Below are 27,931 nucleotides of genomic sequence, written 5' to 3' on the forward strand. Positions count from 1 at the left end.
TTTCTCTCTACTTATTGGTTCTCTTTATTTTAAAAAGTATTTTTGTGAGCAGCTGCAGCCCCTGATTTTGTGGTTTTGCAGCCACAGAAACTGACCAACCAAACCACCATGAAACTGGAGGAGGACTCATCAAGGAGTAGAAAAAGTCACCAAGAGCCCAGAGATATGTTCCTGTGAGGAAAGTTTCTTGGAAAGGAGATAGATAAATAAATGGGGACACAGTGAAAGAACACAAAATAATGAATCATCTGAGGTGTTGTGATTTTTTTCTCATAATGCAAGAACAAGTATACTCTGTGAAATTTTAAAGGTTGAATAGTCAAAATCAATGAAATAACTGTTTCTCTTATGCTGAGTAAACTCCAGAACTCACTATTATTGTTGCTGAGGCTAAAGACCTAACAAGATCCCAAATTTGACATTTATTTAGATAACAGATGAACTTTGCACAAAGTAAGAGATAGTGGTTATAGAGAATATATGTTTCAAAGGTCAGATGTATAATAAAGTATAACAATAATAATTCTGAAATCAGAAAGTTTTTGTTCTTGACTTTGACAGGAACAACAGGAGGAAAGAAAACTGGTGCTGCAAATCCAACTGGCTGGATTTACAAAGAGAATCAGGAAAAGTATCTGGGAGAGAGAAAATAGGCAGATATTCCTAAACTGCAGGTACGAGCCCTGGAAAGAGAGGAAAGAACAGGAGGAGCTCTGGCATCCTCTTGAAAAGTGGCTGGACAGAAAGGAACCAATTATAAGAAAATTTGTCTTGTAGACAGCCAGCCCAGTATTTCAAGTGCTGGACCTGTGCAGCTGTGTTGGGCAAGAAAGTTAAATTGTTTTCCATTCTTTCCTTGTTAAGTGTCACTAAAACATTTAGATTCAACAGTCTTTAATGCACAAGTACAGCGTGCATATACAAGTGTCCTTAAGTTTTGAACCATGGGGTTTGGTTTGAGCCTGTGCACTGTTTCTCTGGATTCATTTGAAGTACAGTTGTGCTAAAGCACTTGTGAAATCAGGTCAGAGCCGCAGCCTTTGCTGGGGAGAGCCCGTCGTGTTTGGCCTGTGATGCATCCAAAGATTGTGATCAGAGAACATTCGTGTGAGTCGCTGAAGCTGAAAAATGGTACGCTGGAGGGGTCAGTAGCAAATTATTGGGAAAATGGGAAATCAAAGATGTAGAAGATTGAGCCACCCTTTGAAAGATAATTTTCCTCAATACATCCTATAATTTTTCTGCATTTAGTAAGATACTGAAACATTCACTATCCTTAAAGAGAAGCAATTAGTCTGTTTACATACAGATTGCGCTTCACTGCTAACACTGTTAGATGACGTTGTGGGTGGTTTTATATCAGTTCTTTTACTGGAGTCAGGATTTCTCACAGGGTACTACAGCAACATACTTGAATGAAATCTTCGAGCATACAGCTACTTTATTTGAAATAGCAGCACCATCTAGAGGACTAATAATTCTTGTTTCTTTTGTTAACATCATTCAGGACAAATGTAATTTTGTTTTCCAAGAGTTTGTCGGGTATAATCAGAGAATCTTGCCAAAGGATTTGAAAGAGTTGATGGGGGAAAAAGAATAAGTCAGAATTTAAACCCAAGAAGCTTTGTTTCTGGTGGACAGGGAAACAAAAGAAGTAGGCATGTTCAGTTTCACACCACTAATAAGTGTATCTCTAAACACTTGGTAGAAGTCACTGTAAGTTCTGCTCCAGGCTTGATGCGGCTCCATGCTGAATACAGCAAGAGACAGTCTATATGTAAAACCAGTACAGCTAAGTAGACAAGATATGCTGAGACAGTGAAATAATATATTATTAAAACTATTAAGAATAAAGGTAGAAAGGGGCTGACCAGAAAAACATAGTTGATTGTTTCCATGCCTTTGTGTGTCAGCGCAAATTTCTGCTTGAAAACACACCAGGATCATGATGTAGCTGGAACGCATTCATGGAATTCCTGCATTCCCTGTGAGGGATCTGTTTCTCATAATTATCAGCCTGGCTAGAGACCTAATCCATGGCTTAAATTCCACCTTGATTTACATGAAGTGCTCATCCAGAGGATCAATCACCTGCCCTGCGTAACCTGAACAGAACATAGACCTCTGCCTTCCTGTCCCTTTCTGGGCCAACAAGGTTACAAAGCTGCAGGAGACTTCTTAATGAGAAATCTGAAATGCTAGAATTCAGAGAGAAAACATAAAATAATGCTGTGGTTAAAAATGTAAATGCTTTATATTTATGGCATAAGGTGGTGCTGGTGGGTTTTTTGGTTGCATTTTTTAAATCCCTTAGTCTTCTATGGGAAGCAAACAAAAGTATCCCACTTTTCTAGAGTAAATTATTACTAACTTCTCCAAATTCCCAGCTATAGCATCACTGAGTTACTGCAATGGGCAAAACTCTGTTTCCCACAGCCGGGGAGGTGTAGCTTGGCAGTGACTCCAGCCCAGTGCCGCACACATTTTTTCGGACTCAGCTGGCCAGGGCTCTCTTTGCCGCAGTTTATTTCCTTCACCATCATTCCACCCAGGTGCACAGAATCGCCTTTGGAAATCAAGGTGCGTCTCTGTCGGGGCAGGCAGGGTGGGATGTCTGCAGGGGCCATACCTGTTCTGAACAGCCAGAGCACAAAGACTCACCGAGGAGGCTGCAGCTGCCCCCAGGGAAGAGACCTGGCTTGTCAGGAAGTGTTTGTGCTTTAAGAACGGCTTTGCTAAGACCAGCACCTCTCTATCCTACTGCTAGACACCTCCACTGGCTGAGGAGGAGCATGGCTTTGCAATAAGTTATCTTGAGTTGTTTTGTAGAGATGTATTTTGCAGAGCCTTGCAGAATACTTGTCTTGAGGAGCTGGGGAGTTTTTTCAGCTTGCATAATTGTTTCACACTGAACATGGTTAGAAACAGGACGTGGTTCCCATGCTGTTCCTTGAGGCTTGCAGGTGGTAAAAATCTGTGCTCTCACATTAGTCATGTTAATTTGTGTCCATACTAATTGCTTAATATGAGATGATCAGATTGAACAACCGTATATATTCACCAACTCCCAGTAACCTCACTGGCGCAAAACCAAAAGAAATGAAGGGTCTTGATGTGCTCACCTCCTGTTTGTGGGTGACAACCATAATTAGCAATGCCCGGGAGATAGCATGAAGAGGTGAGCTGGACAAAGGTGAGTTGGGCTACACTCCACTGGGAGTTGACAATGGGCTGCTGAACATGTGGAAAAGCAAAAATGCGATTTCAGTATCTTACAGCATTGCTATACCTGAGATGCAGCTTGTGTAGTCAGCCATGTAAACTGAACTGGTGTGTCTTTCAAACTCCATCTTTGCTGGAGTCCTCGATACTCCAAAATCCCCAAGGTGTGTGCCCAGCAAGTGCTGCTGTGCTACAAAACTCGGGGGGTCGCGCCTTAAGGGATAAAGGCAGTGGACTCAGGTTCTGCTGCTCAAAGTTTTCAGAGCCCTGTCAATAGGAATTTTGTACAGTGTTCTTGAACAAACTCAAATCCATGTACGCTGAAATCCCAGATAAGCTGATATTCGGAGCAACCCACCATCAGCCAGTGTCTTGGATATTTAATACCATCTTGAAAGTTTTGGTGCATTAGAGAGAATCCTCTTGCAGCAAAAGATACTTCTTACAAGTCTTTCTTGCTCCATTAGGCAACAGACGTGGATTTAGTAGGGCCTGGGAGGAAGAAGTCTTAATTGAAGCTGCCAAATGCAGCATAGATGTCTTGGTTTTTCTTGATGAGGCTATAGGGCTCTGAAGTGCTTTCCAGCAGCACTCCACACATGCTGGGATTACGTCTGACTCTGGAATACTTTCCACAGAGAAAATATGGACCCAATTTCTCCTACATCACATGCTAAACTGTGCAAAGCACTTCAAAATACACCTTGAAGAGTACCCTGTTTCTCTGGGAAGGAGCATAAATCAACCAAATGACCTCCTCAGACTTCTCTCTGGTGTGTTTGTGATACTGTGGCAGAGCTACATCACTATTAGTAATGCTTCCTGTTTCAAAAGCAGGCAATGAGTGGACATCAGGAGACGTGAACATTTACAGAATCACCGAGGTTTTCAGAATTCATCATCATCCAGAACAGTACTTCTCGGTCATTGTTATAATCAGCCTTTAAAATCAACATTTTACTCACCCAAGTGTTGATGTGAAAACTCCCGTACCTGGCATTGCCATGTCAGCTGGTGGCTCCACCACCAGCAAGAGCAATTACAGGAATTGGAAGGAAATGTCCTACTCACTTGGCCAGTAAGAGCGGTTTTAAGCCATGTCACTAAGTCAAAGTCATTTGCTTCCAAGCTGACATAGCAGGTTTAGCCCAGACAATTCCTCTTATTCCAAAGGAGAACGCGGATAATGAGCCACTCAGAGAACAGGGATCGTGTCCTCAGTTGCTGCTCATCAGAGTGGGGAAGCCAGGAGTGCTTAATTGGCATAGAGGAAGATATAAGGACGATAATGTCCCTCATTACCAGAAAGATATAGGAAAGTGTGGTTTAGGGCTGGAAATAGGTAGAGAGTTCTCAAGAGACTGATTTGGAAGGACAAATGGAAACAGCTCTATCTTAGCTAAGCAATGAACAACAGAAAATGGAAGCATTGACAAAGAGACGGGATGATTTGCGTAATAAAAGAGGTTTTAATCAGAATAATGGGTTGGAATGGAGACAGGGAATACGTAACCTGAAAAGATGATCTTTTGGTGGGGCGCACATGATGTGCCCAAAGAACTGCCTTCAGAAACATGGGAAGATTCTGTCAGCCCTCATAAACAAATCCAGTGCCACCCAGACTGTGACAATGTGGGGCCTGCAGGTTTTAGCTTTCTTATTCTGGGGAACCAAAATATCTGAGGGTTTATTTCACCTTCAATTCTGCTTCACTTATTTCCCAGAAAGAGCTTGATAAAAAGTGGAAAGGGCCTGCAGGGACTTTATTTTGCTATAGTGAGCATTTTTTACAGGTCTAACCAGATCTTTGAAGGGGAAAAGGAAAGAACTATTCCCCCGATTTAGGTGGATGAGACAATTAAAAATCTTTTCCTTTTAAAAAGGGAGGTTTGGTGTTCTTGAAATCAAATGACTGAACTATTAGTTCATTCTGGAATTATAACATTAAGGTTCCTCCCCAGTTTTGGTGATGACCCTCCAAAGATGACTTGAGTCTAATAGCGGCAGTACAGACTTGAGCAAAAAAATGCAGCATATAGGTGGGGCACGCTTTCTTCATGGCGTATTCCTTGAGGCATTTTCATATTACTTAATTCCCCTCTGCTGCTAAGCGTTACCAGAAACTATGCACCACAACTGAAGATTTACCTGGGGTACGAACTCATGCTGAAATAGTTGGGAGAACAACCCTGACCTAGTTGGGACTGTCAGGCTCAGAACAGCCAAGCAAAGTCTGTGCTTTGAAAGACCTCGATGGAGTGTTACGTGTCGGTTCATGTAGGAGACATGGCACCCTCCTGGGTGACTCTGAAGTGACAACCAATAGAAGTAAAAAGTGCCTATCTTGTGGTCTTAAAACTGGTTTTATCTCTTCCTCGAACAGAAGCCCCTAAAGGCTGCGTGAGCCTCCCCTGCTGATCGTGTGTAGCCTGAGAGCTGCAGCACCAGCCCACAGCATATGCGCAGAGGACAGGGGTGAAGTGCCCAACACCCTGCACGTTGATGGAGCGGCGACTGGCAAAGGACTTTGTAAGTTGGCACTGTTACTTTTTGCCTTGAGAGTGGCAGGGAACACTAACAGCAGCACCTCACCTTACAGAACCACATCTTCACATGTTTCTTCAACATAAATGATACTACTAGCATTAAATGCATATACATTCTTTTAAACCCACAGTTTTTAGGGGGTATCTTGTGGATTCGTCCCACAACAGATCAACAACTCTGAATCCTTTTCCGCAGAAGCAAAGAGAATTTAAATGCACTTTTTCCACAGTGAAAAATCGTGAAAGACTCTTGTGAAGCAATTAAACATTATGCTCAGGGGAACTGGGCTGCTACTGGTAGTTGGCATGCACAGTGTTTTCATACTTAAGCTGTGGATTATTTTTAAGGAGCTTGGAGAATGAAATACTGACAATAAGTAATTTACAGTTATCCTCACTGTTACCAGCTAATGTTAATAATATCGTTTAGACAGTGGCTTTCCCCCTTAGTGACTCCCTGCTGGAGTACTGAAAATCTTAGATTTAAATATAAAATCTGAATAATAATCCCAGTTTGACTGGGATCATGTCACGTGTCAGCAGAACAGAAAATGCAGCTCTGACTTGCTGATGTCAGATGGCAGATCTCCAAATCCATCCCATCTGGGCTTTCCTTCATCTAGTTCATTTTAGTTTCTAGTGAGTCTAGCACTTGCTAGGAAAACAAAATAATAATGCCAAATAGGGCTTCCGCTGCTTATTCATACTGTGCAGATTATCCAAAGCTAATGTTTTCAAGTAGTTTTTCATAGCAGACGCATGCCCAGTTATTAGTTTTCCTGACCTTTATGGTATCTTTGTTACTAACTGGAGCAGCTGGTAGCTGTTGTAAAACTCTGTAAAGTGGTCTGCAGAGCCACGATGGAGACTCTTGCAGAACCCTCCATGGCTTCTGAAAGCCTTGTCAGAAATGTCAGGGTGGAGCAGGTTTGGGAATGTAAAGGTTAAGCAGGTTAATGATTAAAACCGTAAGAAAATGTTTGCACAGATGTGACTTACTGTAGTTCTGACTCTTAAGTCAGCCCTTAAAAATAGCTCAGTTCAGGCTCACAACACCTATAGCACGTGATGTTCTCATCTGTTTTCCAGAGATTAGCTAGAAACAGTCTGGGCTCATGTTTCCTAAATCTGACAACTGCACAGGAAAAGCCAGACTTGGCTTTAGTGAGGCAAGACTGTCCTCACTAGGGAATGAGAAGCTGTTAACACAGCGCAGGCAGGATGAAGTGTAATCCTCATGCATGTGAACTGTTACAGTGCATACAATTTCCCACGTTTTCATAGGCAGGTTTCAAACACGGCTCTGACTCTCTTGCTGTAGCTTGTCCCAGTTTTTCTTTTTGGGTAACTGCCACATTATAAATAGACCACATGGCTAGGTCCTATATTCTGCTAAACCGCACAGATCTGGGTGCTTTCAAATATAGCTATTTTCTGAGTTCAAAGTACTGCTTGCTGCCAAATTCATTTCTCTGGAAGAGAACTTTTTAAGTGGCCTTTTACTGTGGTTGATACAAGGGCTAAAGCAAGAGTCCTCAAATGCACCTTCACACAGGCTTTGCCTGTTTTCACATTTCCATCCTCAGAGTGGCTTCAGGTAAACAGTCTCTGTGTTGAGAACAAAGTCGATGTTCTCCCAGGCAAGATTAAATGGCAGCATTCAGTCCTTATTCCAGGTTGTTAGACCCAGCAGGTAAGAGACCATCAAAGCAGCTGACTCTAGATTTTAGCAGATTAGCTTAGGCACAGTCATTTGACGCGATGTGAACAACCTTTCCTGGCACAGACTTCAGAATATATCATCACGAATTTGTGTCAGGTGAAGCTGGATGTGTGCTCAGCACATGCAACCAAAGGTCTCCTCTCCTGCTGAATCAAACTGGCCTCGGCGAAGCCTGTTTCACCACGCTGCTCTTGGGAAGCTGATTCATTACCAGAAACGGTGCAGTGCTCCTGGTATTTCACACAGGCAAACACAACACCCAGCAGTTCTGTTTTTAGAGAAACCTGCTTGATGAACCGGAGGAGTTCACCTGCAGTTTGTAGATATACATTAAAGCCACATTCTTCAGGTTAAAATCTCTGCTTCTACATCTTAGTACCCTAAGATATTTTATGTTATTATTGCAAAATTTTCTGTCTACCTCCTAAAAAATCCCCAAACTTGACTCTTTCTTCTTTTGTCTACAGCTGGAGAAAAGTTAGTGTTTTGGCCTGCAGAGTTCCCCTTAAACTCCCGTCTGTTAATCAAGGAATGGAAAGACCGGCAGCTGTAAGTGTATCTCTTAGGCCTCACTACAAGTTTTAAATATACTATTTCTGGTGATAATGCAAAGACTCTAGTAGGAGAGCAGAACAACTTACGATCGCTCTTCTGACATGTCCCAAACCAGAAGTCTGCATTAACCATTGCTCAACAGCTCAAAAGTAGCAAAGCTGAAAAATGCAATTCCCTGTAGTTGGCAAAGCAAGAAGTAACACCAGTACTGGTTGTGCGAAACACCCATTTGTATTCTCCCAGACCCTAAGGGTACACATTCATCAAAAACTATTATAGATAGGGAAAGATCTAAACACGCCCACCGTGTTTTCACTGTGAAAGGGTAAGATTTTCTAAAGCATTGCTACCTTTTCAAAGTAATTGCAAAAGTTTTTGCCTCCTGGAGCACTTAGCACGATCATTTTCTCATTTTTTGCTTTGCGATTTCTGAATAGTTCTGTAATACATAATAAGCTAAGCATGACATAGAGAGATGTCATTTACAACCCAAATGCATGTGCATAACCATTTTCTTTTGAAAACAGTATGTAAACTGCAGAGCAGCGATCGTTTTAGATATTCTACTGCTGCCATTAAGTCATCCTTGAGCGACTCAGCTTTAGTAATAATTCAGTGTATAATTATTGCGTGTGTGTGTGTCATCCCACTTTGGCAGCTATGAAGTAAAGAGTTTGTTGTCTAGCGAGTTTCCCTCTGCTCCCTAATTTCAGACGTAGCAAACCCTGCGAGGCTGCGCTACGCCGGCACTGTACTTATCTCTGCTTTCCAACAGCCGAGCAGACCGGATGACTGGAGAAGGGTGGTTTTGCGTTTTTAGGATAGTTTCGAGCTTGAATGTAGTTTTACTCATTTGACAGATTGACTTCGTCGGATGTTGTCGCGGCGCCAGCGGGTCCCTACTCTGAACTTCATTTCTACAATTTGGAGGCGCCTGGTCTACACCAAAATGCAAGTTTCGTAAGCAGGGTAAGTTCTCTGGGAGCTTCTGTGGGTGTTTGGTGTAGGTGAGATGCTTTTGTAGAGAGTGAAATTGTCAAGAGACAGAGACTAAACCTATCCTTCAACTGGAAAATGCTTTCCTGTTGTGCTTGTTTCTGTTTTTGTAATTTATGAACGTGTCTTTCTCCGGAGCCATGCCACACTGACTCCCTGGGCGTTCAGAAGTGAAGAAAGATAGACCTAATTTCCTTCATATTTGTCAGCCTGATGCACTGTTCCGCTTCCTAATTTCTGTGCCAAGGGGATCCAAAATTTACTATCATACAAGCTAAAGTTAAATAATACATTCATTTTCCGTGAAAGTTTCAGTTACTGCAGTGACTGTTGAAAGTAGAACACCTAGCCTAGTAGAATAGTTTTTATTTCAACCTAGTACAACTTTTTCATTTAATTTGGAGATGGGCTGGTAAATAATCTTTTCCTTAGGGAAAATCATGGCTTTTCACAGAGTCTTTTAAAAGTTCTGTTAGGAAAAACCTTCATAGGAAAGAAAAAATTTTTCACCAAGAAGAAAATGACTTTTTGATAGTACCCGATGTCTACTAATGCCACTCGAAAGTTTAAAAATCCTACAGAAAGATGAAACTCTATCAAGTGTAGCTTTCTGCTGATAGGATTCTATACCATAATGCACAAAAGTAAAAATGAAATGGTATCATCTTTCCCCTCAGGGAGGGGATTTCTTTTTTAATAAGCTAGGAAGAATTAGGTCGTAGGTTCTGGAAAGCATCGTGGTCTGTGCTGTGGATATTCGAGGGATCATGTGAATGAAACAGCTCTTGGTAGTCGCTTCCACCCCTTTGCCCCAAGGAAGAAGAAAAGACCTTTTTCCCATGATATCACAGCTGAGCATTTCTTTTGATTTGTAGGATTCACTCTTTAGCCACTTTGTTTATACTGTTTTTGAGCTACAGAGATAGAAATGTCTGTGATTTTTCGTGTTCTCAGATAAGCACGATGTGAGTCTGTGATAGTGTGTAATGTGCCACTTACTGTAGGAGTGGCAGAGTTCCATTCACTATTACAGATAAATGTCTTTTCTTATCCCCAGCACGCTGGAGGTGAGATACTAAGTGCTCAATGTCCTCGGAATCCCCTTCAAAGTAATTCTTAATACTATAAATCAGTGCAGTATTTTTGTCTCATTGTCCACTTCAAATAAGCCACTTCGCTGTGGCCTGTAAGTAACAATTAACTAGATAATGGGAGCGGAAAATAGTTAGAACGAAAGCCGACACACCATATCGGGTTACATAAGCTACACTGCTTATGATTTGTCAGTCTTCAGACAGTTGCACTATTTTTTTCTATATGCCATAGATTAGGGAAAATGATAGTGCACTGGAAGATGATGATGAAAGCCATTGGTCATTAAACTAACAAGACAGAGAGTAAGGGAAGAAGCTTCTAAGTATAAAGAAGCTCCATTAACTCCTATGAGATTTGCATGGATACGGTTAAAACAAGAAGTGAGCTCCGTAGGCCATATTGTCAAAAGCTCTAGCTTGGTTTTCATCTAAGCACGCAATTAATCATGATTAAAAATGAGAAGCAGACACTACCTCAGCGCTGTAGCAAGGTACTTCTACTGTTGTGCCCGCAGTTATTTACTTGTGCAGACTTTGAGATCTCATTTAAAATAGTCTTTGTAGCTGAGACTATGCAGTCAGATCTCTGATGTGCTTTTGAAAGCTGTAGCCCATGTATACAAAAGGGAATCTTTCCTCTTTTTCCTTCTCAGAGTGTTTCCTTAAACCACTGCTGGTTCAGCAGTCTTTCATTATCCAGTACAGCTCCGGTGCTGTCTTTGCCTGTGTTCACATCTCCTCAATGATGCAGCCTGCTCACAAGTCACTGCTAAAGTCTCTGCGGTGAAAACCAGCTGCACATGGGGCTTTGACTTGTTCCCTGCACAGAAACCTGTTGCCAGATCCGAGGAGCTCCAGCATTGCTCACAAATGAGAGGCTCTTCCCTGGGTCCCTTGTGTGCTTTAGAGATTTTAACCTGGGTCTTTATTTTGCCAGCTCTTCCTACTACTCCCACTGACCCCTCATCTTCACACACGTACCAGCTGAGAAATAGGAAGAGAGTTATTCATTATTACTTACAGAATTCATGGTGTCGGTGTTCATAAACAGATAACGTGCATTAAGATCCTTTTGTGTCACGTGGTGGTGATAGTTCCCATCTAGAAGAGGCACAATGTTTTCTTTTTCCCTGAAGAAATGTTGAGAAGTGTCACCAGGATACAAAAGTCTTGAAGTTATCCGTGCATTTGCTGGGTTTTTTGATCGTGTTTTGGTTTGGGTTTTTTGTGCGTGTTTTAGCTGAATTCAGCCTGGGCATCGTATTCAGAGTCTGTGCGTTGCTCTGCTCTTCTAAGATGGTGAAAACTTTCAGGGCTTTTTCTCTGTTCACATCTGGAACCTTCTGTCACACCTTGTATCTGTTGCACAGATTTTCCTGGAATTTACCACTTTTCTGAAGTTATTTTGGATGAGAGGAGACCACTTAGATGAACTGTAAATATGCCCAGACTTTAGGGCTACTTATAAAAGTCATTGTGCTCTTTTTGTTTCTTTAATTAACATATACTGTCATTGTGATTGGCAGACTTCCTTCAGTTTAATTTAGGCGCATGCTTGAATTTATGGTTCTTCTGGATTTATGGTATCACTGTTAATGGCACTTTTTTAGAATGTAATTGAATCAGTCCTGAATATAACTGTCTAACCCCGAAACGTAAAATGGTGTGTATGCGCTTAATACCTGCAAAATGAAAAACTTTGAAAAAATCCCAAAATTTGTGTGAAGAGACTGTAAATAGGCAGTTTGGTTGCTATACTTCACATGAACAGGACTTAAGTAACTGTGCTTCTATCTACTGCAGAAATATGATTAAAGATCACAGCGAAGTCGTTCCACTAATGGGCAAGAAAACAAATCTGTCTGGTGTTCCTCCTTCAAACCAGCAAGAGAAAAAGCCGACTGAAAGCACTCCCACGAAGAAAAGGTAGGACTCTAGCTCATGCAGAATTTGTGCTAGAGAATTAATACAAGGATTAGGGTTTGTGTTTAATATGAACGGGGAAATATAAGCAGTAATTCATCCCCGATACTATGCTATTGAAGTCACCTAAGCAGAGCGAGGATGAATTTTCATTCCTAAACTTTTCACTAATTACTAGCTATTACGGTGATTTTTGAAACTCTGGAGGCCTAGGCAATTGTGGCTGTTCTGACATCTATAATTCTTAATAATCAGAGGAATCACTTTCCGCAGAAAAGGCGTCATCAGTTATTTGAGACCCACTGCCTGGGTGGCCCAATTAGTCCTTCTGTCACTAAATTCAAGAAGAGAAGCAGTTTGGTTGCATAAGGGGGAGCTGAGGTGTCTGAATAGCCCACAATACAACTTATTCTTCAAGGAGGAGCAATTTGATGGGAGACTGAGTAGTTATAACAAATATTGGCAAATATTATCCTAGCCCTCAATTACATAAGCTCATACCTCGCAATCAGTTTTGTGGCTTCACTAACAGTAACCCTGGGGTTTTTCCCACCTCTCAGCCAAGAGCTCGGGGTGTGGCTGACGGCATCCCTTAACGTCAGGAACGAAGATCACGTGAATTTTAATGCAGAGGTCTAACGTGTTCTATTAATTATATGTTTCTATACTGCTGTACTTCAGTTGCTTCAAAAAATTTCCTTCTGCTGTGCCACCGAGCAGCGACTGCACTTCCAGGGGTGGCATTTCTCACTTGACAACCTGTATCAGCAATATGCACTTTCTCAAAAGACAGCGACTTCCCCTTCTTGAAGGTCCTGGTATCTGGGTGGACCAACAGCATATAATTAAGTACAGGAAAACCAACAGACATGGTGGGAGGAGTGCTGCCAACGCTGTCAGAGCCTGATTATGTTTGTGGGCAGCGCTCCTGAGTGTGCACCATGGCCACGTAAGCACTTGGGTATTTGTTGGCAACTGTCCACCTGCTCTGCATGGTGGCTTTGAGGTTTTTTTTCCTCCCGTGGTATCCCCAGATAACCCACACGCTGGGAGAGGTGAGGTATGTCAGCCTCCAAAACAGGGTCCACTTCATAGCTGCTGGACATCTCTTGGATGTCAGCATTTTCAGTGTGAACACGCTGTTGCTGAGCCAAGGGCAGGTGATACGGTCCAGCACTTTGTGGCACTTTGGCCTCTCTGGAGCTTCACTGCGGTCTCCAACAGCTGTTTGCCTGTTGGGACAACTCCTGCACATCATGGTCAGGAAAAGCAAAAAAGCAAGATGAACCCATGTTTCAAATTGGAGACATTTTCCAGGTGACTACTGGAGGACTTTAGAAATGGAAGACAGTTTCTGAACAATAGGCCATGTGGGAGTCGCTGCATCCACCACTGAAACTCCTCTGTCTTTGTTGAAATGTAGCAATGTTTGAATGAGATCTTGTAATACCAAGCCATTGATTTTGCCTCTCAACTCTGCAGTCTTTTAAAGGGTGAAATTTTCCTTTTCTTCTCATGTTCACTCCTCTGTGTTTTTTCAAATTTAATTTCTTTTCCCTATAAGTAGTAATTATTTATAGAGAAAATAAATAGATAAATGTCACACACTGATTGGCCAGTTACACATTCAGCCATGGATGGTGGAAATGCCCAATGTCATTGAACATGTGACCTTTCAAACTTTCTGACTTAAAGATTACCACTTCTGGCTGGAGAAATAGGAATTAGAATGAAGTAGATTAAAAAGCAAATGCATATGTGCGTGCAGGCACATATGTATGGCTGTTCAGTAAATGCCTGTTGTTGCATTTAGGTATTTGCACAGATGCTGGGTGCAAGGCTGCTGGGGTAGCTGCTTGGACATGTCAGGATCTGATGCCATTATCTTAAAAGTTATCTTGGGTTATTTTGCCAGTCTGCCTGCGTGGAAATGCTGGGCATGGTGTTGGAGGTTGGGATTTCCTCAGGGGAGAGTAGATAAGCCTCTCTTCCAGCATCCTGTTAGGCATAAAGCCAGAAAATATAAATTGACAGCCTTGTTCTAGGCATGTGCGTGTAGTGCTTTGCTCATTTGATGGCTGAGCTTGCTCTTTTAACTAATATTTTTAAAATGCACTGTGTTCAACAGTTCACACTTTTTTCTGGAGATTGACGGGTTTGAAAGCAATGCAACTCCAAACAACACGTCTCCCCCTGTGTTTTCAAAACCAATGGATTCAAATATTCGTCCATGGTAAGTTATAGATGCATATTCAATAGTCTTGCTTTTCAGCAGCAACTTTTTACTTCTCCTTAGACCTCAGAGCTAAAATTTCATGTGGCTTTTCTTAGCTTTGGGTCACTTCAAAGACAGAACTCCACTGCAGGTCAGTTGTTGCTACATGACTTATCTTTATCTACTGCTGTCATTTACACTGAATGAATCAGGCCTCAGATTTGAATAAATTCAAATTCAGGCCTGTCTTTTTTTATCTTAGCCTCTGATGATATGTTAGGACAAAATCCACACACCCATTTGTGTATTTTCTACTGCTTGACTACCACAGCTTAATTTAGCAAACCCTGTTCCCAGCTGTGTGCTGACACACTCCCTCTATTGCTCGTTAACAATCAAACATCACGAAGATGCCGAGTCTGAAATATTTAAACACAGCCATTTATGCTGAATGAATAGAGAAAAATTATGAGTGGGAAGAATGCAATTAATTTTTTAAAATGCGTGGGATACTAACAGCCAATAATTATGAATAGGGGAAATACGCATCAAATCTAGCGGAAGCCCAGAATGACTGAATGCTTTTGTGTCTGAAGGATGTCTGGTCAGCTTTTTGGAACTAGGTGACAGTCTTATTTTGGTTTCAGAGGAGAGGTGTCCAATTCCTCCCTCTCACAGATCTGCACAAGACACGTACGCTTTGTCCCCAAATTCCTCAAGGTTTTCTGCAGAGAAGTGATGGACTGAATAAGAATGGACTCTGAGCCACCAGCTTCATTTCAAAGGGAAGGGATTATCTGCAGAGCAATGGAGAATCCTTGCATTACTGTCCATATATCAATTTCATCAATAACTAATAGTTCATACTCTCTAGGTTATTAGCCTGAGGCAGTTTGTCAAACCTGAAATGTACAGAAAACAAAAATAAAAGTAAGAAAAATTATAATAAATTAATTTTTATGTCAGATATTCTTTTAGGAATGTCAGGAAATCATGTGCAGCAATTACGAAGTACCAAAGCCTTTGAAATCATTTAAATTTAGGGCCCGGTCCTCTATTTCTTTTAGCTGAAGTTTCATTCAAGTCAGCTGCAAAATGCTCTTGAGTTGCCCACAGTGTACTGGGTAGTAAATCTTTAGGTAAATCGCTTTCTTTCTGTGCTTGCAACCCATCCATGGTTACAGATTTACAATTTGTTTTGTGGCAGATGACAAATTATACATATGAAAAAGAGGAATGTGAGCTGAAAGCATTCAGGATGATACATAAAAGGCAATGATCATTAAAAAAACCCAACAACTTTCCATGGTTTCAGGATCTGTAATGAAATAACATTGTAAAATCCCAAACTAGTTGCTTTCCTAATAGTTTTAAAAATAGAATAAAATCCTGTGGGTCTCTTTGTTTTTACCACTCGCTGTAAAATACACAGGGGAGATAAAATGATAGAATTAAAAAGAACTATGTCAAATTAGACTAATTTCAGCTCTGCTGTAGATTCTGCATCAGTGTTGACTGCTTCTTCATGCAATTTTCCAAAATGCCTTCCAATATCTTCTTCTCTTAGCACTTTGCTTTTCTATTTCCTGTAGTGCATCTGGCAATGGGGAAGATATGGATTCCCCACAGTCTCTTCAGGATGACGTGACTGAATACAGCCCTAATGTAGACAGTTGTTGGTGAGTGAAGACATCAAATCTATTTTCAATGGATTAAATCCGTGGTAGGGTAGATATTACCTATTTTGCCTGCCATGTTTTAGAAATAAGGTCATATGTTTGCACGCATTTCTGATTTTTCAATAATTAAATTTTGAGATAGAGAACTCTAACCTCTGCTTTTCTCAAATCTCATATTTAGTGTGAGGATTCTTTGCATATAACGTCTGTTTCCTAGATGACGACACAGGACCTAAACACCATGCACAACTAGGCATGAGCTAGGAGTATTTTTGAGGGGAAAATACTAAATCATACTTATTCATGAATAATGTATGATCGGGAAAATTGTGTGAGAAGATGTGAGGTTCAAAGTTCTCTTCTGCTGTGAGTGCGGTGGGTACAGCATCACGTAACTTGAGGCACTGAATTCAGTGAGCTGCAGACAGATCAGAGAGGCAGGAAGGTATTCCTTAGCCTTTGTTGTAGAAGCATGGATAAACTGGAAAAAAATGCAAAACAAAAGACTTGAAAAATGTACATTTTTATTATAAAAACCCTTTCAATAGCCACTTACCTGCAAATAAGCAAACTGCAGAAACATTCTGAGATTCATGCCAAAATACATATGGAAGGGGGGCACGTGTATCTGGCTGGGGCAAGTAATTGTATTTTTTTTTTCCTCTTATGTAAAAAAATAAAATAAACCACAGCAAACTGAATCAGCAGTCTCATTATTATTTCTTGTAATTCAGTGCTAACATATCTCAAGGACCTGAGCAGACTCGCGCTCGGAAGAAGTTGAAAAGATACATCTTTCGGGCAGTGTCTGAGGGGAATATAGAAGAACTGCAGTGTCTGCTCGCAGAGCTGAAGGAACGAGCAAACGCGTGTACAAACATGACTGTGCCGGGTAAGCTGGGGAGTTACCTGAGGGAAGGTTGTTCTGGTGGCAGATGTGTACTCCAAAACTTGGAAATATCTCTGTGCAAAGAGTTTTGGGTCTGTCTGGAGTTACCGTGGCAGTGGGATGTCCAAAAAAGAACCCAGTTACATTGGCTGCTTTATTAATTAGCACCACATCTCTGAATGTATCGTCTTGCCAAGTATATGTAGCTTAAATACAAAGTGAACAGGATGGAGTAATTGTTTGGCAAGTAATTTATGTTCATATATATCCCTTAGTTTCCACCACTAATAAACAAAAGATTAGAGTTATTTTCCATCCACTTTAATAAATAATGATGATCTAATCTCAAAATTCACTCTTGTAGATTATCTGATGAAAAAATTCACAGCTTTAGACACTGGCAAAACTTGTCTGATGAAAGCTCTGCTGAACATCAACCAAAACACAAATGATATAGTGAATATGCTACTGTCCTTCACAGAAGAAAACGGTATTTCGGAGAGATTTATCAATGCAGCATACACAGAAGAGGCGTATAAAGGTATTGCCATCTGATACCAATTTCAGGTATATGGTTAAATATACCACCCACAAAAGTAATGTTTTCTTCAAACTTTGTAATGATGGTTTAAATTCCTAAAACAACTTTTGTTCATTATCACTGGTGCTATCCATTGTGAAACATCATGACTGTTTTGAGTATAAGACATTCAACGCTAAATACCTGTGCGTGTTGTTCCAGGCCAGACAGCTCTAAACATTGCCATTGAAAGGAGACAGTATGAGATAACGCGGAGCCTTATAGAAAAAGGAGCTGATGTCAATGCTCATGCCCAGGGTATTTTCTTTAATCCCAAACATAAGCATGAAGGCTTTTATTTCGGTAAGTGGAAATGCGATCTCTATGGAAAAGGTGGGAAGGAATTACCCAAACAATTCAGACAGTATGAAAGGCAGGCAAGTGTGAATCATTGACTGCAGCTAAACCTAGATTAGGTAACTTGTATCATAGGATTTAAAAGTGGCATAGTACCTTTTGTGAAAGTAACTTGCTGGAATGTAGTGTATTATAAGCACTCAGAAATAATGGTAAAACATTTACCAAAACAACGTAAATGCTGAATGGCAAATAAAGTGCAACAAGTCCGACTCTGAATATTTTTCTCCAAATGTTTTCATGCAAATTAAGAGTTTTTAAAACAAGAACTAAATTAAATATGTAAATGTGCTTTCGTATATTAAGATGTGTAACACAGCCACTGTTTTATAATATCATTTGAGTGCTTGTAATAAAACCTGAATGCATGTTACGTTTTATAATTTTGTAGGTGAAACCGCACTGGCGTTAGCTGCATGTACCAATCAACCAGACATCATTCAGCTGTTAATGGACAATACCAGGACTAATATTTCTTCTCAGGATTCCAGAGGAAACAATATCCTCCATGCATTAGTTACTGTGGCAGAGGACTTAAAAACCCAGAATGACTTTGTAATCAGAATGTATGATATGATTTTGTTGAAAAGTAAAGACAAAACTTTGGAAACAACGAGGAATAAGGAAGGTTTGACACCATTACAATTAGCTGCAAAAACTGGGAAATTAGAGGTGGGTATCATTTCAGTAACATCTGAGAGAAATTAAATCTGAGTTAAGGCCAGTTATGTACTCAGATGCTAGTACTCTGTCGTGTAGTTTTCCATGCTGGTGATGCTGTAATTTTGTTCAAAATACAAGCAGATATTTCTATTGCAATGTTGCTTCTACCCTTCAGGGTTTCCCTCACTGCTCACTGAAAAACAGAATTACAAATACATTGAATTTCAGTACTGTAGAAATGTAATAGTCAAAAAGTCGGGGGATTGGCAAGTGTGTATGTGCTTTCTCCTTTCCCTTGAACACATCTGCTTACAAATGGTTCTGTTAATGTTCTAGATTCTGAAATACATCCTGAGCAGAGAGATAAGAGATAAGCCTAACAGGAGCCTGTCAAGAAAATTCACAGACTGGGCTTATGGTCCTGTTCAGTCTTCTCTTTACGATCTGACAGAACTAGATACCACCGCAGACAATTCAGTGTTGGAAATTATTGTCTATAATACAAATATTGGTGTAAGTTGCCTCTTTCTATTTTTTCCTCTAGCAGTGCACTCACTTCAGATGTGTTGGCCTATACATTTGACTGAATTACATGTAAAACAGTAATACTTGGAAAAACAGTAATACTTCCATAAAACTTCTGTAGGAAGCAAGACCAGAAGTTCATGTTACAGTTTTAGCTCAATCATAATTTACCAGGGTACAGCAGGTTATCCCAGCGTGAGTCAGATAATTGTCCCATTGTATCTTGTCAGGTTGGGGTCTGACATATCACAGAATCACAGAATCCAGAATGTCAGGGATTGGCAGGGCCCTGGAAAGCTCATCCATGCAATCCCCCCCAGAGCAGGAACACCCAGCTGAGGTTCCACAGGAAGGTGTCCAGGCGGGTTTGAATGTCTGCAGAGAAGGAGACTCCACAACCTCCCTGGGCAGCCTGGGCCAGGCTCTGCCACCCTCACTGAGAAGAAGTTTCTTCTCAAATTTAAGTGGAACCTTTTGTGTTCCAGTTTGAACCCATTACCCCTTGTCCTGTCACTGTTTGTCACCGAGAAGAGCCTGGCTCCATCCTCCTGACACTCACCCTTTAGCTATCTGTAAACATTAATGAGGTCACCCCTCAGTCTCCTCCAAGCTCCAGAGCCCCAGCTCCCTCAGCCTTTCCTCACACGGGAGATGCTTCACCTTCATCATCTTTGTTGCCCTGCGCTGGACTCTCTCCAGCAGTTCCCTGTCCTTCTGGAACTGAGGGGCCACAACTGGACACAATATTCCAGATGTGGTCTCCCCAGGGCAGAGCAGAGGGCCAGGAGAACCTCTCTGACCTACTGACCACCCCCTTCTAATCCACCCCAGGTACCATTGGCTTTCCTGGCCACAAGGGCCCAGTGCTGGCTCATGGTCACCCTGCTGTCCCCAGGACCCCCAGGTCCCTTTCCGCTACGCTGATATATCATGTGTTAGGGTCTGAGCATCCATGTGTTTCTAGATCAGCAGTGACAGATACTGAAAGCAATACAGAAAATAAATGCCCGGAATGATTTCAGTTTCCTTACAGGTGGCAAATTCAAATACTTTTTTTTTTCTTCTCTCCCCGCCACCCCCAGAACCGTCATGAAATGCTGACTCTGGAGCCTCTGAATTCACTCCTGCGAATGAAATGGAAGAAGTTTGCACGGCACATGTTTTTCATATCATGTTGTTTTTATTTCCTGTACAATGTAACACTGACGTTAGTTTCCTACCACAGGCCTAATGAAAATGAAGTGAGTCCAGCAACTTAACCTTGGCAAATTTTACTGCTTTAAAATGCAAGAGTATTTCCTGAGTTGTATTTAAAATGCTGAATCAAAAACATATATAAGAATATCTGGCTGTAATGAAACCAGGTTCTCCCACATCAGGTCTTCATAGCTGAAAAGTGGTATGGAGATAATTGCATTTACACTTTGTGAAAGTGACCCAAAGTACAAATATGTAGGATGAAGACAGGTAGTTAAATTTCTAAAAGTGTGAAGAGAGGGTTGGGGTCTTTTTTAGTTTTAAGAAAGAAACTTCTGCTATTTCATATACATGTGTTAGGGGGCCATTTCTATAAATCCACCATGAAGAAAAATCTGTGGAAGGGAAGAATTTGGGTGCTCAAAGTGCTACATACGTGAGGCTTCCTGTTCACTTTGCCCTTTGCTCAGTCTTTCTTTCTTTCTTTTTGGACCTGTCTTGCAGGCTCCACCGTATCCCCTGGCTCTGACGCGTGGCGTGGGATGGCTGCAGTTATCAGGACAGGTGATGGTTATGTTAGGAGCAATCTTTTTAGCCATAAAAGAGGTGAGTTTTTTTAATAGCAAAACCACGACAAAATAGCAAAAGAACTGCCCTAGATTTATGAATACACCGGTGATGTTGGAAATACGTTCAGACTGTCTTTACGTGTGTAATGTCTAAAAGTCTTTGTCACAATACATTACTTATTCAGAATTACTAGGAATATATATTTGAATATAACTGTATTGTTCTGTGAAACAAATATGATGGGATTTCCTTTCAAATTCTCAAGATGGAGATGTTATATTTGTATAACATCCATGTTGTCACATAACTGGCTTTAAAGACATGGTTGAATTAGAACTTGTAATGGGGAAAAACCCTAGGGTATAATTTTTACCATATGCTCTATGTAATTAAAACCAGTAACTAACTGTTAAATTGTGCCAGAGATGACAGAAATTTAAACTTTGAGCTTACAGCTCTATAGAAAGATATTAAAAAATCAGCTTTGAGGCCTGTTTTCCCTTACTCCCGTCCCTGTATTTTCTGTATCTGCACAGAGTGTCGCCATCTTTCTGCTCAGGCCCTCAGATCTCCATTCAATTCTCTCTGATGCATGGTTCCACTTCGCATTGTAAGCCTGTCATGCATGTATTTCATACTGTATAGGAAATGCTTATTTATCTCATGGTCGCAGAGAACATACTCCTGTAGATGCTAAATTTTTTCTCTAGGTTATCAGTTTTTAGAGGGATGGGTGTAATCTTGCATGCAGCTTTTCTGTCATACACATTAATGGTTGTGTGGGTCGGTAACAACACTGGGGGCTGATGTGGACAGACTGGAATCTTTTTCCAAACTACAGTAGTGTCTTTAGCTTATCTCTGGAGCTATATACAGAGAAATGTGTTTCAGAACCCCGGTTAATAAAGCAGATCCAGTTTCACACTCCTCTTGACTCCTTCAGGGAGGAAAAACACGTCTTCAAGATACAATTAAGAATTATTAATGTCTTTGTCAGCAGAATCTGCATTGACCAACTGTTTTGGGGAGAACAGTTCCCTTAAAGTAGCTTTAATAAACATAATACTACCTGTACTTACTATAATACATAATACTACCTGTTAATATACTACCTGTACTTATCCATTTCATTGTGAAACTATAATGGTAACATTAATGGGGGGAAAAGAATGCAATATGAATTTAGAATTGGGATGCAAAGCAGTCTTGTTTTCATAATTTTCCATTATGTTGTTGGTTTTGTGCTAGTAATGTCCTTTTTACATCCATGTGTTTATTTTTTAACAGTTTTATACAAGCTTTGCTTGTGATCTTCTCTGTCTTTTTGTACTTGTTTTCCTACAAAGAACACCTGGTGTGTCTTGTTTTGGCAATGGCCCTGGGATGGGCTAATATGCTCTATTTCACCAGAGGCTTCCAGTCCATGGGCATTTACAGTGTTATGATTCAAAAGGCAAGTTCGTTTTGGTTTGTTTATCTGCCTTATGCTACTATATAGTCCAAATCAAGCATATTCAGCAATTCAGATGTATTTTATAGCTCAGACTGGAATTTCCAACTTTCAGTTTATACATATTATTTCAGCAGAATACACTATATAACTTCAATGGCAGAAACTAGTTTATACCTTAAAAATAACACTTTATTATATTAAATATGTAAGTAACTTATGTTTTTTCGGCTAATGTAATTCTGCTATTTAATTGGATCATATGCTATAATGCCTATATTATACTGAGTTAGTCACCCTTGGAAGTACACAAAACAGCGTCTCTCAGTCATGAGAGAAGAAATCAGAGCTAAATCTTTGTTGGTTTCTCACTGATACTACAGCCAGTTTGCTTAATGAAAGTTCCTTTAGTGTCTACCACACCTGCAGAATTCATAAGCATAAATCTAGTTCTCCGTTTTCATTTCTGATAAATATTTAATTCAATTTTTAGGTCATCCTGCAAGATGTGATAAAATTTTTAGTTGTCTATATCGTGTTTTTGCTGGGATTTGGCGTAGGTAAATATCACGGGAGAAAAGCGCTGATGCTCTGTGTGAGTAGAAATTTTAGCATTATTATGAATAAGAACCCTATTGTCATGCTGAGAGCTCATGTTGGGATTTCTTCTGGATATTAAAAAGCCAAGTTTAGAGATCTAAGCTGTCTAGAGACTATCTGAACAGATAAGTAATTTGTCACTTTCTCGGTTGCCTGCAATTTCATCTGGACGTGGACTCTTTCTGCTTCTTGGTTATCTGTCGTCTGCCTGCTGTGTTTGTTGCTGGGCAGCTCTCGCTCATTTTGAATTCTTTAGGATAAAATGCCACATATATATAAAGCATTATTGTGATTAAAATTTTCTTGTGCTTTCTTCTCAGCTCTTGCTGCACTGATTGACACTTGTCAAAATGGCAACGAATGCCATTCCAACAGCAGCCTGGGACCTGTTCTGATGGATCTTTTCAAGCTCACCCTAGGACTGGGTGATCTGGAGATCCAACAAAATTCCAAGTATCCTGTACTATTTCTTCTGCTCCTTATAACTTACGTCGTGTTGACTTTTGTTCTCCTCTTGAACATGCTGATTGCGCTAATGGGAGAAACAGTGGAAGATATTTCTAAAGAGAGTGAGCACATCTGGAAACTTCAGGTTTGTTTGTTAGTTTGCTTAGTGAAGTATAAATGTATTGGCTGAGCTCGTTTGAGCTGTACCTATGGTAACTTTGTCATGCTGACAGCAGGGGTTAGGTACTAACAATGATAATCCCCATTTCTATATGTGTCAAAGAATAGAAATAGCTACTGTCAGTATTAGGTTATCCTACTAACTTCAGAATTAACAACTATCTTAAAGGTAATCTTATGGCTCAGATTTTCAGCCTCATGCACTGTCCTGTATCTTTGTGACTGTCATTCCCCTCGATACGTCACTGGGAAGGTGCATTTCATTATCTGCCCAGAAATCCATAACACAGCATGCTTGGCTATTCCACCCCTTGAGCCTGAGCAATGTATGAGTTCATTCCAATTTCTCACGCCTTCTCCAAGCCTGGTCTTTACCAAGGCTACACAGCCCTGAGTCCCAGGCCGTCATCAAGAACACAGTCATAATTAGGGCTGGAGTTGTTTTCTACGGCGGGCAGCATCCTGCTGCAGGTTCTGCGTATCCCTGCGGCAGGGTGTGCATGAAGGTGTTACCATTAAACCCTGAACACCGAATTTAGAGAGAGATTTCTTGATTCTTGTCTGGGTGTTCCTTCTGTGGTGGAGCTAACTAGAGAAACTGTGGGCTCCCTACCTGCACACACCAAATAATGAGTGTTGGTGTTAATTATGGATGGTGGACGGAGGCAGGACATGTGACAGTGAAATGTGCAAACTGGATATGCTATGGAATCAGACAATTTGACTACAGTTAACCATACTTGTGTTACTCTTTATTGTTAATAGAGAGCAAGAACTATTTTGGAATTTGAAAAATTCTTACCAAAATGTCTGAGGAAAAAATTCCAACTGGGAGAACGGTGTAAAGTGGCTGAAAACGACACCAGGGTGTGTTTAAGGTAAAGCGAAGGTACAATACTGTGCTGTCTGTTCTCCTCTGTATGTTTCTTCAAGGGTATTTCTCCTCAAAGGCCTCTTGAAAATATTTCTACATTCTTACAAATCATAATAGGTGTACAAAAATCCAATTATTTCTTATCACTTGTAACCAATTGTTTTAAAAAAGGAAAATTTATAGGGTTTTTTATGTAGAGAATTTTTTGTAAGAAAACATTTTCAACTTCATATGTTTTTAATGTACAAGCATTAAGTCTGCTTGCAGTAAATGTCACTTTGTTATAATCTCTTTTGAATGTTAGCTTAGAAGTAATTGCATTTAAATTGATTGCTAATTGATGATTCCTACATTAAAGAAAATATTACTATGCTGTTTTATGAAAAATACTTAAAAATTTAAGGTGAGTTTCAAGACTCTACTCATAATATGTGAAATTATAAAGTAGTCTTAGCATTATTCTAATCTTCTTATAGTACATAACACTGCAAAAGACGTTCAGCCTTTTAGCAAAGCAGGAGTTGATAGTGAGGTATGACAATGCCAAGAAGGAATAAAGAAATAAGAGGGGAAGTGCAGCTGTGTAGCTGGGAGATAATGCATGCTAATAACACTATTTATATACAATATAAACAGGATTAATGAAGTGAAATGGACCGAGTGGAAAACACATGTTTCATTTATTAATGAAGATCCAGGGCCAACAGGTACTGCAGAATTTTATGACACACTAGTTGTGAAATTGTTTTTTTCTTCTAAATCCTTTTATATAGTTTCATACCTTTAACAATAGAAACGCTCATAATCTGGATATTCAGCCACACTTTACTGCTAGGGAAACTCATGGCTAATATTGTAGGGGTGTTAAATTATTTTTACAGTTTTGGAGAGAGGGTTGATTACAAACTCTCATTATTTACACCTTGACACCACGACATGGGTTTTACCTTTATTTTTCTCTAAGCAGTTACACTTGATCTAAGTTTTACATTCTGCTGTGGCATTTGAATGGTCGGAGAACTTTTTAAGAGACAGAAAATATTATTGTCAAGAAGTTCACAGAATCCCAGAATGTCAGGGGTTGAAGGGACCTGGAAAGCTCATCCAGTGCAATCCCCCCATGGAGCAGGAACACCCAGCTGAGGTTCCACAGGAAGGTGTCCAGGCGGGTTTGAATGTCTGCAGAGAAGGAGACTCCACAACCTCCCTGGGCAGCCTGGGCCAGGCTCTGCCACCCTCACCATGAAGAAGTTTCTTCTCAGATTTAAGTGGAGCCATTTGTGTTCCAGTTTGAACCCATTACCCCTTGTCCTATCACTGGTTGTCACCGAGAAGAGCCTGGCTCCATCCTCCTGACACTCACCCTTTATACATCTGTAACCATTAATGAGGTCACCCCTCAGGCTCCTCACCTCCAGCTCCAGAGCCCCAGCTCCCTCAGCCTTTCCTCACACGGGAGATGCTCCACTCCCTTCAGCATCTTTGTTGCCCCGCGCTGGACTCTCTCCAGCAGTTCCCTGTCCTTCTGGAACTGAGGGGCCACAACTGGGCACAATATTCCAGGTGTGGTCTCCCCAGGGCAGAGCAGAGGGGCAGGAGAACCTCTCTGACCTACTGACCACCCCCTTCTAACCCACCCCACGTCCCATTGGCTTCCTGGCCACAAGGGCCCAGTGCTGGCTCATGGTCACCCTGCTGTCCCCAGGACCCCCAGGTCCCTTTCCCCTACGCTGCTCTCTAATAGGTCATTCCCCAACTTATACTGGAACCTGGGGTTGTCATAGAGTACTTTTAGTCCTTGAATAGTCACATCTAGAATTGCAAAATTTGGCAAGAAATCAGCCTGATTCTCCCTGACAGCGCTACAGTCTGCTGGTTTTAACCCTAGAACATTCGCATTTATGTTTTGCGATATATATTGGACGAGAAGCTGCCCCTTGTGCATGTTGACCAGGAAATTCAAGATCCCCACCTGCTGACGGTGTTGGAATCGTAGCAGAGACATGAGCCAAGTTTGAGGTGTCGGGTGTCAGAGTTAACGACGACGGGGACTTTGGAGGACCTGGGAGCCTTGTTCTGGAGTTTGTTCTTGAGTCAATTAGCATTTATATTGCTCAGCAGAATGATCTCGGTAATAGCGAAAAAGGGCAGACAGAAAAATTCCTGTATAAGATATGGTAGTAAACTGACAACTTGCTGCTTAAATAAATGCATGTTTTTTAACAAAAAATAGACGTGCAAAAACTTGATCTTCCGTGTACAGTTTCTACCATATCCTGTTTGTTTATAATGCATTTTTTTGCAGATCCAAGCAAAGTTCAAGATAATTCAAGGACTAATAGCAAAAATACCCTGAATACATTTGAAGAAACGGATGATTTGCCTGAAACTTCTGTTTAGTTGTGCTGGTTTTGAAATGCGGTCGTTCTGAAGGTTAAAAGCATCAGCAGGGGAGGCTGAAAGCTTTGTTGGTATTTTGGACAGCTGTAACCAGCTGGAACACAAACTTTCAGTGACGCGGTCTGATTACTTTAACCCATTTAATCAGGGCAGCTAAAATAAAATGGACTGTTTCACTGGTTCAGTTTTGAGCCTCTTGAAAGCCGCTGCTGTCCAAGTTTGTGTGACGCTACTCAGATTTGGCCCTAGACTTTTTCCTGCATTATAAAGGTCAAATGTGAGATATTTCCTCCTTTTTGGGGGAAATTAAGATCATCGTGATCCCAGTCGGCTGTCTTTGGTTTTGGAATCTAACTCATGAGAAACATTTTGTACACTGAAAAAAGTTGTTGTGGTGAAAAGAAAAGCATTTCAACTCTGAAGACTACCAAATGAAGTACGTTATTCTGAAATAACAATGTTCTGCATACATTTGAAGCTTTTCTATTGACTGTCAGTGTTACTGGAGGCTTGATCCTGCCAGCTGGAGAAAACCTCGTCAGGTCTCATTAGCTTTGCCTGATGTTTTCCTGTGTGTAACCCCTAGGGTATCATGTGGTGTTTATTGCTTTTTATTTATTCCTGTGTATATATGCCTTCCTATAAAATAATAGGGCAGAAACAGAATTCATGGTGGAGAATATTTGAGTTTGTTCTGGTCACAAGGTCTTTACTTTTCTCACTCAGCTTCTCCGCGCTCTTGCATCTTGCTGCTTAAAAAAAGTTATCGCATCAAGCACTTCAGGAAAATAAGAAGTCAGTATTTCTTCCCCAAATTAACAAACTAAGTTAAATGCAATGCAATCGCAGACTTTTAAAGCTTTTAAAAAATATATTATTCAGAGGACTATGTAATGCATTTCTGTAGCACTTTTTATTTCACTGCCGGCGATGACCCAGTACTATGAATTACATGTTTAGTTTTCTATTTTATGTACGTATAAAAAGAAATATTTGTCCTATGTACTTTTTCAATTAATACATTATGTGTCTTCAGTGTCATGGGCTTTCATCCTATATACCCATTCGGTGCCTGTTTTAAAGGTGCTATTTAAAGACTCAGGTGAATTCTGTATTTGAATGATAATATGAATTGCATTGGATTCTTGCAGCTAAGCCTACTGTGGGCAAAATGATGCTAAAGACTTTCTTAACACAGAAGAGAGCGCGAGGGAGCTCTGCAGCGGAAAGGATAGTGCACAGCTCT

General features: G+C 40.7%; 1 protein-coding gene across 1 annotated transcript; it reads left to right on the plus strand.

The window, feature by feature from the left end:
* Positions 1–500: 500 nt before the first annotated feature.
* TRPV3 (transient receptor potential cation channel subfamily V member 3) lies at positions 501–27,931 on the plus strand. The gene is made up of 21 exons (XM_065853144.2): positions 501–674; positions 5,606–5,751; positions 7,959–8,040; positions 8,907–9,015; positions 11,940–12,062; positions 14,188–14,292; positions 15,867–15,953; positions 16,688–16,845; positions 17,207–17,383; positions 17,585–17,725; positions 18,171–18,451; positions 18,779–18,955; positions 20,050–20,208; positions 20,669–20,770; positions 21,271–21,344; positions 22,022–22,187; positions 22,678–22,744; positions 23,105–23,376; positions 24,177–24,289; positions 24,922–24,992; positions 26,591–27,931. The coding sequence occupies exons 5-21, from the start codon at positions 11,944–11,946 to the stop codon at positions 26,683–26,685; spliced, it is 2,364 nt and encodes a 787-aa protein (XP_065709216.1). The 5' UTR covers positions 501–674; positions 5,606–5,751; positions 7,959–8,040; positions 8,907–9,015; positions 11,940–11,943; the 3' UTR covers positions 26,686–27,931.

This window comes from Patagioenas fasciata, chromosome 19 (genome assembly GCF_037038585.1).
Source record: "Patagioenas fasciata isolate bPatFas1 chromosome 19, bPatFas1.hap1, whole genome shotgun sequence".
NCBI lineage: Eukaryota > Metazoa > Chordata > Aves > Columbiformes > Columbidae > Patagioenas > Patagioenas fasciata.

Excerpts from the sequence above, each read along its gene's own strand:
- TRPV3 (XM_065853144.2), top strand. The coding sequence starts at position 11,944 with ATGATTAAAGATCACAGCGAAGTCGTTCCACTAATGGGCAAGAAAACA. Across the intron at positions 14,293-15,866 it reads GATTCAAATATTCGTCCATG|TGCATCTGGCAATGGGGAAG; the intron begins GTAAGTTATAGA and ends TATTTCCTGTAG. Across the intron at positions 24,993-26,590 it reads TGAAGATCCAGGGCCAACAG|ATCCAAGCAAAGTTCAAGAT; the intron begins GTACTGCAGAAT and ends ATTTTTTTGCAG.